Genomic DNA, 13,775 nt, shown 5'->3' with positions numbered 1-13,775 from the left:
CACCCAATCTCATTTGGTAGTTGAAACAAAATCTAGAACCAAAGACAATTCAATAAAAATGGCTTTCACAAGTAGCAGCTCAATCATTTTCCCTTATCTTCCTTTATTCAAAACTAGTAGACTTTCTTGCCGTCCATATCTCACCAATCTTCTCTACCCACCAACCCCAACTAGCCCATCAGGCTCATTGTCGCCGTCTATACAGCTGCCCTGCTAAGAATCCAGTTGTGTCCACCAAGCAACAGCAAACACTTCCAGCATTACCATCAACAGCGAAGTCTATTGGTTCTTCTTCGACGATGAGTAGAAATGCGGTGATGGCAAAATGGAGTGTGGACACGAGGAAATCCAAGAAGGCGCTGCAATTGGCCTAGTACCCGAATAAAGAGGATCTGGACTTCGTGCTCCTGATACTGGACTCTTTCCTTCCGATCGTCTTCACTGGTTAGACAGTGTCTCACCAAGGTGTCCATGGGAAAGAGTACGTACTTTTAACACAGATCGAGAGAGAGAGAGAGAGAGCTGATACAGTGGTATTCTTGTAATTTATTGATTGAGCATATTATAAAATGATAATTTTACTCAGTTTTTGGGATTAATGGGCCCCGTGGGAACCGATCTTTTTGTTGGGTTGAAGGAGAAAGTTTTCCCTATAACTGGACTTATGGGTCAAGGACCCATTTAATTATTGCAGAAGCATTTTTTATTTTTTATTATATGTTATACTTAAATTCTCTTACAGGAAGGCAATACAAAAATATATTATAAATTTTTATTAGCTGAGCTTTAAGCTCGAGCTACTCATGGAAAAAATAAACTATGCACAAGCTTGACGAGCCGTTTCATACTTCAAGCTTAGCGCGTTTTCTTATTCAATTTAATATTAAGTTTACGAGTGGCTCATTATCATATGAACACGAGCCATTTCTAAATAAGCAAAATTATAGAGTTTTTGACCTTATTGGTAAAAGACTAATCAACAATAAGTACTTGTCATGCGGACCAACCATAACAATCTGGATCATAGCCACAAAATAAGTAGTGGTCTAAGAGATTATATAATAATTTTCTCCTTTAATGAAAAAGGAAAGAATTTGAAATATTACAAGAAAATCCTAGTAGTAGATTCGTAAAATCTAAAACTTTTTTTTTTAAATTTTTTTATGACATAAAAAAAATCTAAGTTGAAATTCATTCCTAAAACATCTATAAAGATTATTCTTTACCTAACCATGTTGTAATGTTGGTGTCCATATTCCATGATTCACTTCTTCCTCCAGTCAAAGAGTTTTCACAGGACAAACTTAACCTCTGTCTTTTCCTTCGAATGACCAAAACCTCCCTAACAATTTTGTCGTATCATAATTGGATTGGTCCGATTTTTCAAAGTGTCGCTGTCTGTGGGTTAAACGAAAGCGCATTAGCTGCTGCTCAACCCCATCATCTGAATGCTGTGGATCTGAGCAAGTTTCTGAAAAGGGCTTCGGCAAATCCATCTGAATTGGACCCCCAACGCCAAAGGAGGTTACTTTATTCAGGTTGTTATTTAATGCACGTACTCTTTGTTTTCAATTTCATTTCTTCTAATGCTTTTGAAGCTTGTATCAATGGCTGCGTCTGAATGTTGTTAGAAAGTTACTGCCTTTATTGCTTGTTTGAGTTGATTTGATGCAGAGAGGCTTTCCCTTTTTTGGGTTTTGATGTTTGGTGCAAATCAAGTAGTCCCTTTTTATCAATGGTTGTATCAATCATTGGTGCTCTGTTTCTCGCTTTGTATTGTTCATTGCGTCTAAATGATGTTAGCTTGTGGCTTTGTTGCTTATTTGGGTTTGGTTGATGTAGCAAGGCTTTGCCTGTTTTGGGTTTTGATATTTTTGTAGTTTGTTTGAGTGGTGAATCAGATGATCCCATTCTGTGCAAGTCTTGTGAACTGGGAATGCCATCGTTATGAAAGACTCCCGAATAGTCATTAACTTGGAATTTATAGATCTGTTTGCACCCAATGTTTCAAAGTATTCTACTCATTTCTGCTGAATTGAAGTCAATTTGATGCGTTTGTTGAAATACATATGATGTATAGTAAAATGAAATTGTTTCATTCATTGAAATCCATTCAGTTCAGTTATGAATAATAACTGTAGGTGCATGTTTTGTACCATTTATGAACTAATTTTCATTAAAAAGGTGATGTTGTCTAACAGAAGTAGTAATTTTAATTCAAATATCTGCCTGTGTTGTGTTCTTGGTAATGATCTGTATATTCTGAAACTCTCTTGGAATGAGAATCTGATATACAGAATATGTGTGCATAATAGTGGAGTTTGATCTGTTAAACCACCTTAATCATGTCCTCATTATTTGGTATTCACCCCTTTACTCTCTGTAATCAACCTAGTCTAGAATCATTGTGTAGGTAGCAGTTACTCTGTACTTATGTTATTTGTATTGGTTTAAACACACATCAACCCTTTTGCTTAAAGTAGGTTTCACTTTATTTCAGTGTTTATTACAATTACAGAAGAAGTTGCATTGCAAGTTTCTAGTTTCGATGAACTGCTGAATATGTTCATCTTGTAGAAAGCATTTTGGAATCTCATTAAGTTCTAATATGTACTGTTAACAATAACTAGTGCCAGCATGAGTTAGAATTGGGTATTCATAGAAAAAGGTTTTTATTTTATTTTAAATTTTTTTTGAGTCATAAATTGTTCTAAATATGAGAAACTAAGCAACCTGTGCTCCTCCAAAGATCATTTCATGGTGGTTGACTTTGTTAGAAGCATTTATCTACATCAAGGATGCTGTTCTTAGTAGAGGGTCATATCTACCAATAAATATTAGTGTTAAAGATGCAGATTCTTGCTCCTAGAAGCATCAATTTACTTAAAATAACACTTCGACAAATTTTTTCTGTTTACTATCCACTTTAAGTCTTTAAAGTTCCATCTATAGTGCTTTTCCGTGTTGAAGCAACTCAAAAGCTGTCAAACTTTGTTGCATTTCCATCCTTGATCCTGTAGACGTTACTTAGCCCACTTAAAAGACTTCATGCAGCATAAATCTGTTGTTTAAGAATGCATTTTTAAGTATTGGGATCAACTCAGAAGCTGACGGCCAAGATGCAGGGGTGCAAAAATACACAGGCCATTTGAATGGGTATTTTGTCTGTCAGCACTTGCAGACGTTCTCTTCTGAAGGTTCCCATATGTTCTCTCTCTCTCTCTCTCTCTCTCTCTCTCTCTCTCTCTCTCTCTCTCTCAAATAGATGACAATCTGGCATTGACCTGTGGTATGCTAGTTGATATTATGTTAATCTCTTTTGAGATTTTGTTCTTTTTGTGGGCTTTAGTTGGGTCCCTATAAGTCTGCTCTCCATCCCCTATTGTGTTACTTATTTACTTATTTTGCCGTTTTCTGCATCACATACAGCTGAAGCCTTCAGCAAGACAGCCCTTGCTACTGAAGTGCATCAGACATAGCTGGAGCCTTCTGTAAGACAACAGTCACTACTGGAGGTTATATGATGGACTTTTGCCAAACATATTAATTGAGGGGTTCTTGAGCAAGTGCCTTTCACTTGGAAGATGAAAGGTGGATTTAACTATAAAATGCTGGGGAGACCAGTCTCTGTCACTTTGACTGCTCTTGTTTGTACAACCATATTACTTTTGGTTTGGGAGAAAAATCCTATTGCGGATACTCTACTATTGGCCCGAGAACATTTTCCAATTCCTTCGATAGGTTTGTCTGCCAATCCGTACATTTGCAAATAAATCTATCTCTTGTATGCTTTGCTTCCGCTTGATTATTATTAGATTTTCTTTCAATATTTAATTATTTATACAATACAATTAAAGTATGATGAAGTGTTAAATTATTGATTGTGCACGAAAAGTGATTACATTGGATTGGCCAACAATTAGGTAAGGGTTTTCTTTTACTAGTTTAAGATATATTATTCTATTGCTTTTAGTTGGATTCTCATTTGAGTCAATGTTGCTACATGCTTGCGTTAAATATTTTGTCGGTTAGCACTTTCAAACATTTTGAAGGCTTATGTTTGTTTGGAACATGGCTTGTATCTTTTCCCTGAACAAGATTGCCAAGTGCCAAGGCCTCCATGCAAACTCCATTGGCTATAGAAATGTATAACTTCAGTTATGGTCTGTTCTACATCAGATAGAGAACATCTAACTATGGTTCTAACTTATGCCATATGAAGTAGCTGTTTTGAAGATTCAAAGCACATTTCAAACATTGCTGAGACTTGCCCAACAATTAATAACTGTACACTACAGTGCAGTAAGTAGTGGCTCTAGCATCTAAATGATGATTTACAGTATCATATCAAATTATACAGTACCTTTACAAATGAACTTCAGGAAGATTAATTGTCTGCAGAAACCATAGGAAATAGTAGGAATGAGCATGAAGCTGTACTAATACACTTTTTTTTTAATATATATGGTCTATTAGATAAGTAACTCCCCATACTTCAATTTTCTACATTTCAATTGTTACTTCTTTCGATTGCACTACGAATAGAAGGTAGAATACCAATTGCTTGCCTGAAAAGAAGTTAGTGGTGGAACAAACTAGGGAGGAGAATAAATTTATGCCCGTTTTACTGGTCAGTGTTGAAATGAAAAGCCATATGAAGGTAGGAGAATGACATGATTGATGAACTTATCTGTCCTAGTAATTGGGATCTATGCACTCTAACCGTCTCATCAGCTTCTCATTTGGTAGAATAGGGTGCATGCAGAGAATTTTATGCTGAGTAATAGAATGCTATAGTCTAAGCTACTCATCACCAGTTTGTTTGTGCTTCATGATACATTCTTAAGATACTGACATCTTATAGATGTAATGAATCCTTTCAAACTTGCTTCTGGATTTGTATGACTGATGATCGTTTTGTTTGTTTCAATGTAGATTTTCTGGAGGACTCCTCCTCAAAATCTTTGAAGACAGATGAGAATGTTCAAGGGAAGGATTCAACTTCTGTAATAATAGAAGCAAAAGAAATTGAAAATTCTGGTGCTGCACCAGTTCAAGGGAAGGGTTCACTTTCTATTATAATAGAAAAAACAAACAAAACTCAAAATTCTGGTGCTGCACCAATTCAAGAGAATTCACCTTCTACTACAATAGAAGAAACAAACAAAATAGAAAACTCTGGTGCTGCACCAACAGATTTTGTATCTTCTCCTGGAGTGCATGAACGTAATTCGAATGCGACATCTCCTTACCAACCTAAAGGTACAATTACTTTTTGTAGTGCTGTAACCCTTACCATTCTTCCGTTGATAATTACTGAGCGGTATCTTTTTTGTTTTGTTGCAACTGGACTTGTGATCAAGAATTTATATATATATATATATATATATATATATATATATATGTTTATTTATTTATACTTTAATCACACACAGATAAAATGAAGTCTTGTAGAATAATAATGCGATAGCTGCCTGTGAAAATTGTTTGCAGTATTAATGTTGCATATGTTTTTATTAGATATCATTCAGTTGTCAATATGTCGTAATTGTATGGTATGGAAACTTTATCTAACTACAGAGCTTTCAATTTCTATAGAGAACTACAATAACAAACTTTGCATATTTCTATAACAACTTTATCAATCTACAAAGTCTTTCATATTTCTTATTTTTTGCTAGGTTGAGAATCTTCTAGTTTCCAACTTCATCTCATGTATACATTAACATGTCCCACTGGATTCAATGTTTTTAAGACTGTCCAGTTTCACCCTTGCAGTCTGTAATTATGCCAAGGGTAGATGGATTCCAGACAGCAGGCGACCATTGTATTCTGGGTTTCATTGTAAGCAATGGTTATCAGCAATGTGGGCTTGCAGACTGACACAACGACCAGATTTCTCTTTTGAGGGATACCGGTGGAAGCCAGAAAGTTGTGAAATGCCAGAGTTCGAGCGATCTGCATTCTTGAGAAGGTAGCATTTTCACACTTGAATTCATATCTTTCACCGGATGAAAATGGTTTTAATCTGCTTTGACTGTTTTTCATCATTACTTTCAGTTATTCTCATGTGTAATTGTTACAAAACTTTATTGAAGTACAGAACATGGTGATTGCCTTATTAGATGCTTCTTATGTATTGACTGCTGCAATTCTTTAACTTGCACTAGTGTTCGCCTTATTATATATCAAATTATTGTACACTTTGAATGATGACATAACAAGCCTATGCTTTCCCCTTCTTCTGACTTCTCCTTCCCAACACTTTCCAAAAGATTCCCCAAGTCGTGAACAATTATGATCCATACGTTCTTACTCCCGAATCCTTTAATATATGGACTACATGGCTTTTCATGAGTTTGAGATTTGACGCTATGCATACAACAGTTGTTTATATTTCTTCATCAGTGTCCTAAATGTGTCCTGCCTTTCAGAATGCAGGACAAGACAATTGCTTTTATAGGAGATTCTTTGGGCCGACAGCAGTTCCAGTCTTTAATGTGTATGGCAACCGGCGGAGAAGAAAGCCCAGAAGTGCAAAATGTGGGAAAAGAATATGGCCTTGTCAAACGTCGTGGAGCTATTCGTCCTGATGGCTGGGCCTATCGATTTCCAAAGACCAATACCACCATTTTGTATTACTGGTCAGCAAGCCTCTGTGATCTTGTGCCGCTTAACAGCTCGAACCGAACCACTGATATTGCGATGCATTTGGACCGTCCTCCAGCTTTCATGAGGCAGTACCTTGATCGGTTTGATGTGTTGGTTCTTAATACAGGGCATCACTGGAATAGGGGAAAAATTAATGGAAATCGGTGGGTAATGTATGTAGATGGAAAACCCAATGAAGATAAAAGGCGTGCACAAATTGACAGAGCAAAGAATTTTACCATACATAGTGTTGTCAGGTGGCTTGATTCACAACTTCCATCGCATCCCCACCTCAAAACATTCTTTAGGACCATCTCACCAAGGCATTTCTTTAATGGTGACTGGAACACTGGGGGATCCTGTGATAATACTACTCCGATGTCTGGAGGAAGTGAAGTGGTCCAAGAGGGATCAAGTGATTTAATCATTGAGTCTGCTTTGAGAGGTACAAAGACAAAGATTTTGGACATCACTGCTCTTTCTCAATTGAGGGATGAAGGTCATGTATCCCGCTACACCATTAGAGGAACTGCTGCTGTAAATGATTGCTTGCACTGGTGCCTACCTGGAATTCCAGACACATGGAATGAAATTCTTATTGCACAAATATAGGCTGGGACTTTGGGAAGAAGAAACCAAATCTGCCATTCTTCAGGGTAATACCAATTGTTTTCTGGTATTATTATTATTTTTTTAATATTATTTTTTCACAAGTTTCATAGTGTTGATAGAAATACAATAGGGAAAGCTTCTACTTGAATTCCAGTTATTAAATTGAATGCTAGTTGTTGATATAGGCAAAGTTCAAACAATGAGGGTGTTCACCAAAGATCGGTTTATACCCTCAAGAGTCCTGAGGATCTGTGGGTAGCAGTCTGCCTGTTGTATTGTATGTAACATAACAACCATTATTATCATGGTTGCTGCTAATCTAATGATGGAAGAGTTTTCCTGATTCCTTGCAAGTTGTGATCTTGCCATTCATGTCTGCTATTTGTGGTATAGATATGGATTAATCTGACCATTAAGCTTACCTGCACTACTGGTTAAATTATTTAGCATTCGAGTGTGAATCTGAAACTGGGTGATATAATGGTTCCCAAGTCTGGACTTTTGCAATTTTTTTAGACCTGCGAAATTCCCAGATACATGTTTATTAGAGAAAATTCTGTTTGCTTCAAAATTTGGAAATGGTTGTGTAACAGTGCCGTTGCTAGTCAATGATGTTCTGCATTCCAAAATCAAGGTTCATGATGTAGGCGGTGAGTGTTCATGTAAACTGGTGTATGGATTGTTTCTAACGACATGATAAAGTAACCTAGCAGCAGTACAGATGCTTACAACGAGTGAAATCACTCGCAGAGAATAGTTCTTGGTTTCTGTTAGATTCCAATTGTAATTGTAAATCATTTTCTCATTTATTTTGCTAGTTTCGGTTTCCAGCTAGAGAAAGATCAACACCCTGGCTCCACAACAAATAAACTAATACACAGATTGTTTAGAATCAGCATGCCCTTAGTCTTTTGCTTTTGCCTTTCTTGCTCCGGAAGAGGGTCCAGCAACCAGGTAAGGTATCGTCCTCAGAAAACCTGCAGTGTTGAGTGATATGAATAATCCATTAGTGTTAAATCCTATCAAACTGATTAGAGTACCCTATTTCAGTATTAGCTTCTTCCTAGTATCAACAATTTTAATGAATTAAGAACAAATTCAGTTAAATACCTTCTTCCGCTGCTTGTGCCTTCAACACACAAATTTTTATGGTTCTCAGGTTCTTCAAATGATGGCCTTCGGGAAAATTTTGAGCGATTCCCAGCTACTTTTGCTTTCTTCTTTGATCCTAGAAAAGTTGGAAAGAACATCTTGATTAGGAAAGTTTCGCTTTCCATACTTGAAGTCCGCGATATCTGTCTAGTCTTGTATGTTATTTTCTTCTCCTGCTTCTTAATTTGAGCTTGAGTCTTGAAGTCAAAACTCTTCTCTTCAACATCAGTGCCTTCTCCAGCCTTCTGCATACCTTGTTGCTCATCAACAATATCTTTCAGAGAAAGTTCATGATATGACTCTGGTATGTTTTGAATCATTTGCATAAGTTGACTCTTGCTTTCAAGAATCACCCGTCTGCGTGATGTGGGAGAAAGATTACTGTAGTGATGGTTTTGGGGGAGCAAAGGAGAAGACTCGTATTTGGTGTTTGTCTCCCATAACCGTGGCGAGTGAGCACCGAGATCTGCTTCAATACATGCTTGAGCTTGAAACTCCCATGCACTACAGAAACCGAACTCTTTGTCTTCTGCACTCTCGTGTCGGCTGTGGACATGGCAGGTTACATAGAGCTGATTTCTAGAGAACTTTTGGCACTGATCAAGCATGGTGTAAAGCGAAGAGAGCAGTTGTACTGAAAAATGTGAAGCAGTTTGTGAAACTCTAGTTTGAGAGAAGTAGTAGAGCTATGATAGTATCATATCGATCATATCATATGAAGATCTGTAATTGTCATTTTCCTCGTCAAAGAGTTTAATAGGGGAACACTGAAGTCATTGCCGTCTAAGATGGTATGGTCAAGTAAACACTGTTTTTCCCAATTTTCCACCACTTGTCTACCTCAAAGTTCTTCTTCTAGAGGAACTTGATTATCAAGGCTGTTTATTTTCTAACTAATTTGCTCTTGGACTATATTTTTTTGTCCTGTTACCACAACATTTTCTTTCTCCTTTCCTCTAATAAAGTCAAGTACGTATACCAACATTAAAACCTTATAAGTGGTGCACGGAATACATGCTGAAACAAAAAACAAAAAAAAAAAAATCTTCTTTGTCACGTCTCTATGACAGATTAATAATAATCAACGACACAATCGTCTTTCATTTAAAAATAATGATATGATTAGACTACAAACTAGATATTTATTTATTTATTTATTGGGATAAAGAGTGAAAGTTAGTAAGTTACATTACATAGAAAAACCTGTATTACAACCCACAAGCTAGCTAGCTGTTGGTATATGTAATACTTTTGCATGTCGGAAAGAAAACTGAATCGAGAGAGTTAAACATTCATAGTACTCAAGAACCAAGGTGGTGAAACCTTTAGGAAGTCATTCTAAACTAATTGATTAACCTAATTGTGGACATGTTTCTGTGCAATTCCATCACGGTCAGGGTAAGCAAGATATTGTCCATGAAGTCCTTGGTGGAAAAATTGAGTAGTGTCCCATCACCCATGTTGAACAATTCAACATGAAATTGGAAATTGTGCGATGTAGTACGTAGTGTGGTCAGTGTCAAGGTTGAATGGTCCAACAATCAGATTCGTGATTTGTAACGGTTTCGATACTTCTAACAGCTACAGTCTGAGAATCCAGATGGAGTTCGCTGTAGTTTTGAAGTTTAGATTGTCAACTATCTTAACCTGTACGCTAGTGCACAAAATCATAGGAAATTTCAAAGGTTTTTACTTTTCAGTATTGGAGTTGAATGTTTCGATCGTACATGTAATTATCAGTTTTATGAGTCAAATTACGTAACGTAGAATAATTTTAGTTAAATGAATACTTTATTGGTTTAATACCTTAACAAAGAGAGTTTTTTTTTTTAATTTTTTTTTATCACCTTATATGAAAAATATGGCATGAGAACATTGCACCATACCGAAAAATGACTCATACTAGAAAAGGCAACCGCGCGATGCCGCGAGAATTGGATTTGTTAGTTGTTAACAATTTTTTATGTAGTGCTTTGTTGTTAAACAATTCTTTTTGTAATTCTGATAAAAAATGTAATAGATCATAGTTACATAAGTTTGAGAAGTATAATTTTAGATTGTAGCTTAAGCAGATTATGACCGATTCATAAACAAAGTCGCTATAGTGCAAGTTTTAATAAGCTGCTTGAACATATTACACATTTGCGAGAACTACAATTACAAAAATATGATTAATGAAACCCTTCCATTTTTAAGATTAAAAAAAAAAGCCTGCTTTAGGTATCATTTGTAGAAATTTACAAATACAAAACATAATTGTTCTCCTATAAAAATATATATATAAAAAAAAAACTGAAAAGATATGGCAAATTTGAAAAAAAAAGACAAATTGTAATTTTAGTTAAAAATTGAGGGCAAAACCGTCATTCCATTGTTACATAAACAGTGATGAAGGAGGATAGAGGAAAAAAAGGATAGTGGCAGAGTCGTAAAAAAATTCAAATGAGGGCAAAATTGTCTTTTTACATGAATGAACAGTGATTATGGCAGCTTCGTATTTTTCCATAAATAAAAGGGCAAAATAGACTGTTCACTGTGCTTAGCACAGTGTAACAGTGCATCAACGCTTTATATATGTATAATGTATGTCTAATAACTTAGAGCTTTGCAGTTGATTCACTAGTTTGCGGGCAACAGAACTTACCAAAATGAAAGCAAACTCAAACCCCAGACTCTTACAATATTACACCCATTGGCCAAACCCCAGACTCCGGGTCAATGTTTTTTTTTTTTTTTTTTTTTGGTTCAGTTTTGGCAGTGGTTTTAGTTTGGGTCAATCTTTTATTTTTACTTTTTTTATATCATCAAAGTAAAATTAATCGAAGTCATCATGAGTCGAAATTATACATAATGACTTGGCCTTTGGAAACACAACATATTGCAACAAGTACCTAAGTACCTAAGCAATTTCACCTTTAACTACTTTTCATCAATATTAATTAAGCAAACAAGGCTTATGGTTAAATTTTCATAATAACAATAATGTTTTGGCTTGATTACAACTCAAAGAATAATAAATAATATATATATATATATATATATATAAAGGATAAAATGATAACTTTTATATATATATATGGGCACAAAATCAGGAATTAAGTTTGAGGTGGGCTGAATTTGCCTTATGCTGGCAAGAAAAATTATTCTAAAAAATTTGGTAGAGTCTATTTTGTTTTGATGGAATATCCCAATTGCATAACACTTGTCAAAATATCATCCACAAAATACATTTTGTTACCCAAATCTAAAAATAGAAAATTGAAACAATTCAAAGTTAAATATTCAATGTTAATACAAACTCAACTACTTAAGTTGTACTCTTCGGTTACCCGAAGCATAAAACTCATCTATAACCGAATTTGAATAAATAGTATCAACAATTTCTCTCTCAATATGCACTATCATTAAATCTGCAAGAAAATCATCACTCATCTTGCTTCGAAGTCGGTTCTTAATGAGCTTCATGGCTGAAAATGCTCTCTCTGTTGTAGCCGTAGAAATAGGAAGAGTCATCACTAGACGGACTAGTCTCTCAATCAACAAGAATTGTGTCCTTGTGTTAACAAATTCTTGACATAACTCAGAAATGGTGCAACACGATAATAATGCTCAATAGTGACACAATTTTGTTGTTGAGAAAGACGACCCGTACCTTCAATATGGCGAGCACTAAAATCTGGAGCATCAATTGTATGTGAGTCACAAAACGATACAACACTAGCAAAGAAATCAACCCAACCATCGACCTTCGTACTAGAAACTAGATTCATAGCATATATGATCTCTTGACACTGTTCTTGCAGTGACTTACAAAGTGCATTTGTGATTCCCATAGTTTTGTCCAACAACAATAAGCAAAACACAAAGTCAAATGATCTTAGAGCTTTAGAAGCACCTAAAGCCTCTCCATGTATTTTTCCATTGAGTTCATTATCTATCATGTTTTTCAAAACTGAACTAGTTGAGTTATACAATTTCATCAAGTTCTTGATAGAATAATACCTTGAATTCCACCTTGTAGCTCCAGCTCTTTGAAAATTGCATGTCTGATTAGCTCCCTTTCCGGTTTCAAGTTCCCCATGCCAGCAACAATTTGTTCCACAACTTCAACTTCTTGAATAGATTTTAACTTAGAAACAGGCTTAGCAGATGAGTCAACAACATTAATGATACTAGTCAGCATTTGAAAGAATAAATAGACAACACCCACATCTTTAGCTGCAGCATTTAAAGCTAGTTGTCGGCGATGAGCAAAACAATGTACATAGTATGCATATGGACACTTTTGCAAAAATAGTGTTGCAACCCATTCCACTCACCACGCATGTTGCTAGCACCATCATATCCTTGACCATGCAAATTTTCAACTTGAAGATTGTATTTAGTAAGAACATTGTCTATCTTACTCTTAAGAGTTGCAGCACAAGAATCGTTCGCGAACAAACCCATGAGAATCAACAAATCTCAAGATAATTGCCATTTGTTCCTTCTTTGATTCATCAAGTGCTTCTTCAACAAGCAGACAAAACTTAGCCTCCCCAACCTCTTCACGAATTTTTCTTCTAACTCTATTGGCAAGAATACTCATAATTTCTTTTTGAATCCTTGGTGAAGTATAATTAGCATTTCGAGGGGCATTTTCTAAGGTGACTTTTGCAACTTCCTCATTCATTCAGCCATAGGAAGCCACCATCTCAACAACATTTCCACGATTAGATGACTCAGCAGATTCATCATCACCTCTAAATGCAAGTGCTTGCTTTGCTAACAATCTTACAGCCTCTATAGTAGCCTTGAGCCATAACCGATTTTGCTGTATCAATTCTGGCGGTTGTGGATTCATGACTTTATCAATATATCCACACAAATGTTTTAAGCCGAACATATCTTGCATAGACTTATGATGTGGGGACCCGGTCTTCCCTACATGCTTTTTAAAGAAACATTGAACTCCACCGATCTTTCTCCAATTGTCAAACCCATAAGAAGTGAACAAAGAATGCCTCGGAGGATTGCTATAAAAAATAAAGCATGGCAAATAAAATGCCTTATCATTCTCATTAGAGTACGCAAGCCAAGGACATTTTTCAAACCACTTCCCATTAAATCTACGATCTTGATCTCCACAAAGATGCGTTGGATACTCTTCTAATTTTGGTTGATAAGGACCATAAAGTATATATTTTATTCAAACTTCATCATGCTCATTAATAGGATATGACGAGATTGCAGGGCTTTTCCCGGATCACGTTCAATGTGATTAACATCAATTTCACGAGACTCAACTCTTACAGAACTAGAAGGTTCTTCCACAACTGAACTTGGAATATCACCCATAATAACATCATTTTTCAGAAAAT

At 35.8% G+C, this 13,775-nt stretch overlaps 2 protein-coding genes across 3 annotated transcripts; one reads left to right on the top strand and one right to left on the bottom strand.

The window, feature by feature from the left end:
• The first annotated feature begins 1,319 nt into the window (after window positions 1-1,319).
• Window positions 1,320-7,609, top strand: LOC112186115 (protein trichome birefringence-like 14). Of its 2 annotated transcripts, XM_040514567.1 has the most exons (6): window positions 1,320-1,538; window positions 3,126-3,197; window positions 3,430-3,741; window positions 4,936-5,262; window positions 5,779-5,974; window positions 6,435-7,609. In XM_040514567.1, exons 3-6 carry the CDS (start codon window positions 3,585-3,587, stop codon window positions 7,261-7,263), a joined length of 1,509 nt encoding a protein of 502 aa, XP_040370501.1. In that variant the 5' UTR covers window positions 1,320-1,538; window positions 3,126-3,197; window positions 3,430-3,584; the 3' UTR covers window positions 7,264-7,609. The 2 variants fall into 2 exon arrangements, with proteins under 2 accessions (XP_040370501.1, XP_024180241.1); XM_024324473.2 differs by lacking the exon at window positions 3,126-3,197.
• Window positions 7,610-7,684: 75 nt separating this feature from the next.
• Window positions 7,685-9,231, bottom strand: LOC112186116. Its single transcript, XM_024324475.2, has 2 exons — window positions 8,374-9,231; window positions 7,685-8,240 (listed from the first exon to the last, which is right to left on the bottom strand). Exons 1-2 carry the CDS (start codon window positions 9,021-9,023, stop codon window positions 8,156-8,158), a joined length of 735 nt encoding a protein of 244 aa, XP_024180243.1. The 5' UTR covers window positions 9,024-9,231; the 3' UTR covers window positions 7,685-8,155.
• Between the last annotated feature and the right edge of the window lie 4,544 nt (window positions 9,232-13,775).

Source organism: Rosa chinensis, chromosome 2, assembly GCF_002994745.2.
Source record: "Rosa chinensis cultivar Old Blush chromosome 2, RchiOBHm-V2, whole genome shotgun sequence".
NCBI lineage: Eukaryota > Viridiplantae > Streptophyta > Magnoliopsida > Rosales > Rosaceae > Rosa > Rosa chinensis.
Note: the sequence above shows the minus strand (reverse complement) of the source record. Positions and strands in the feature narration are given on the sequence as shown.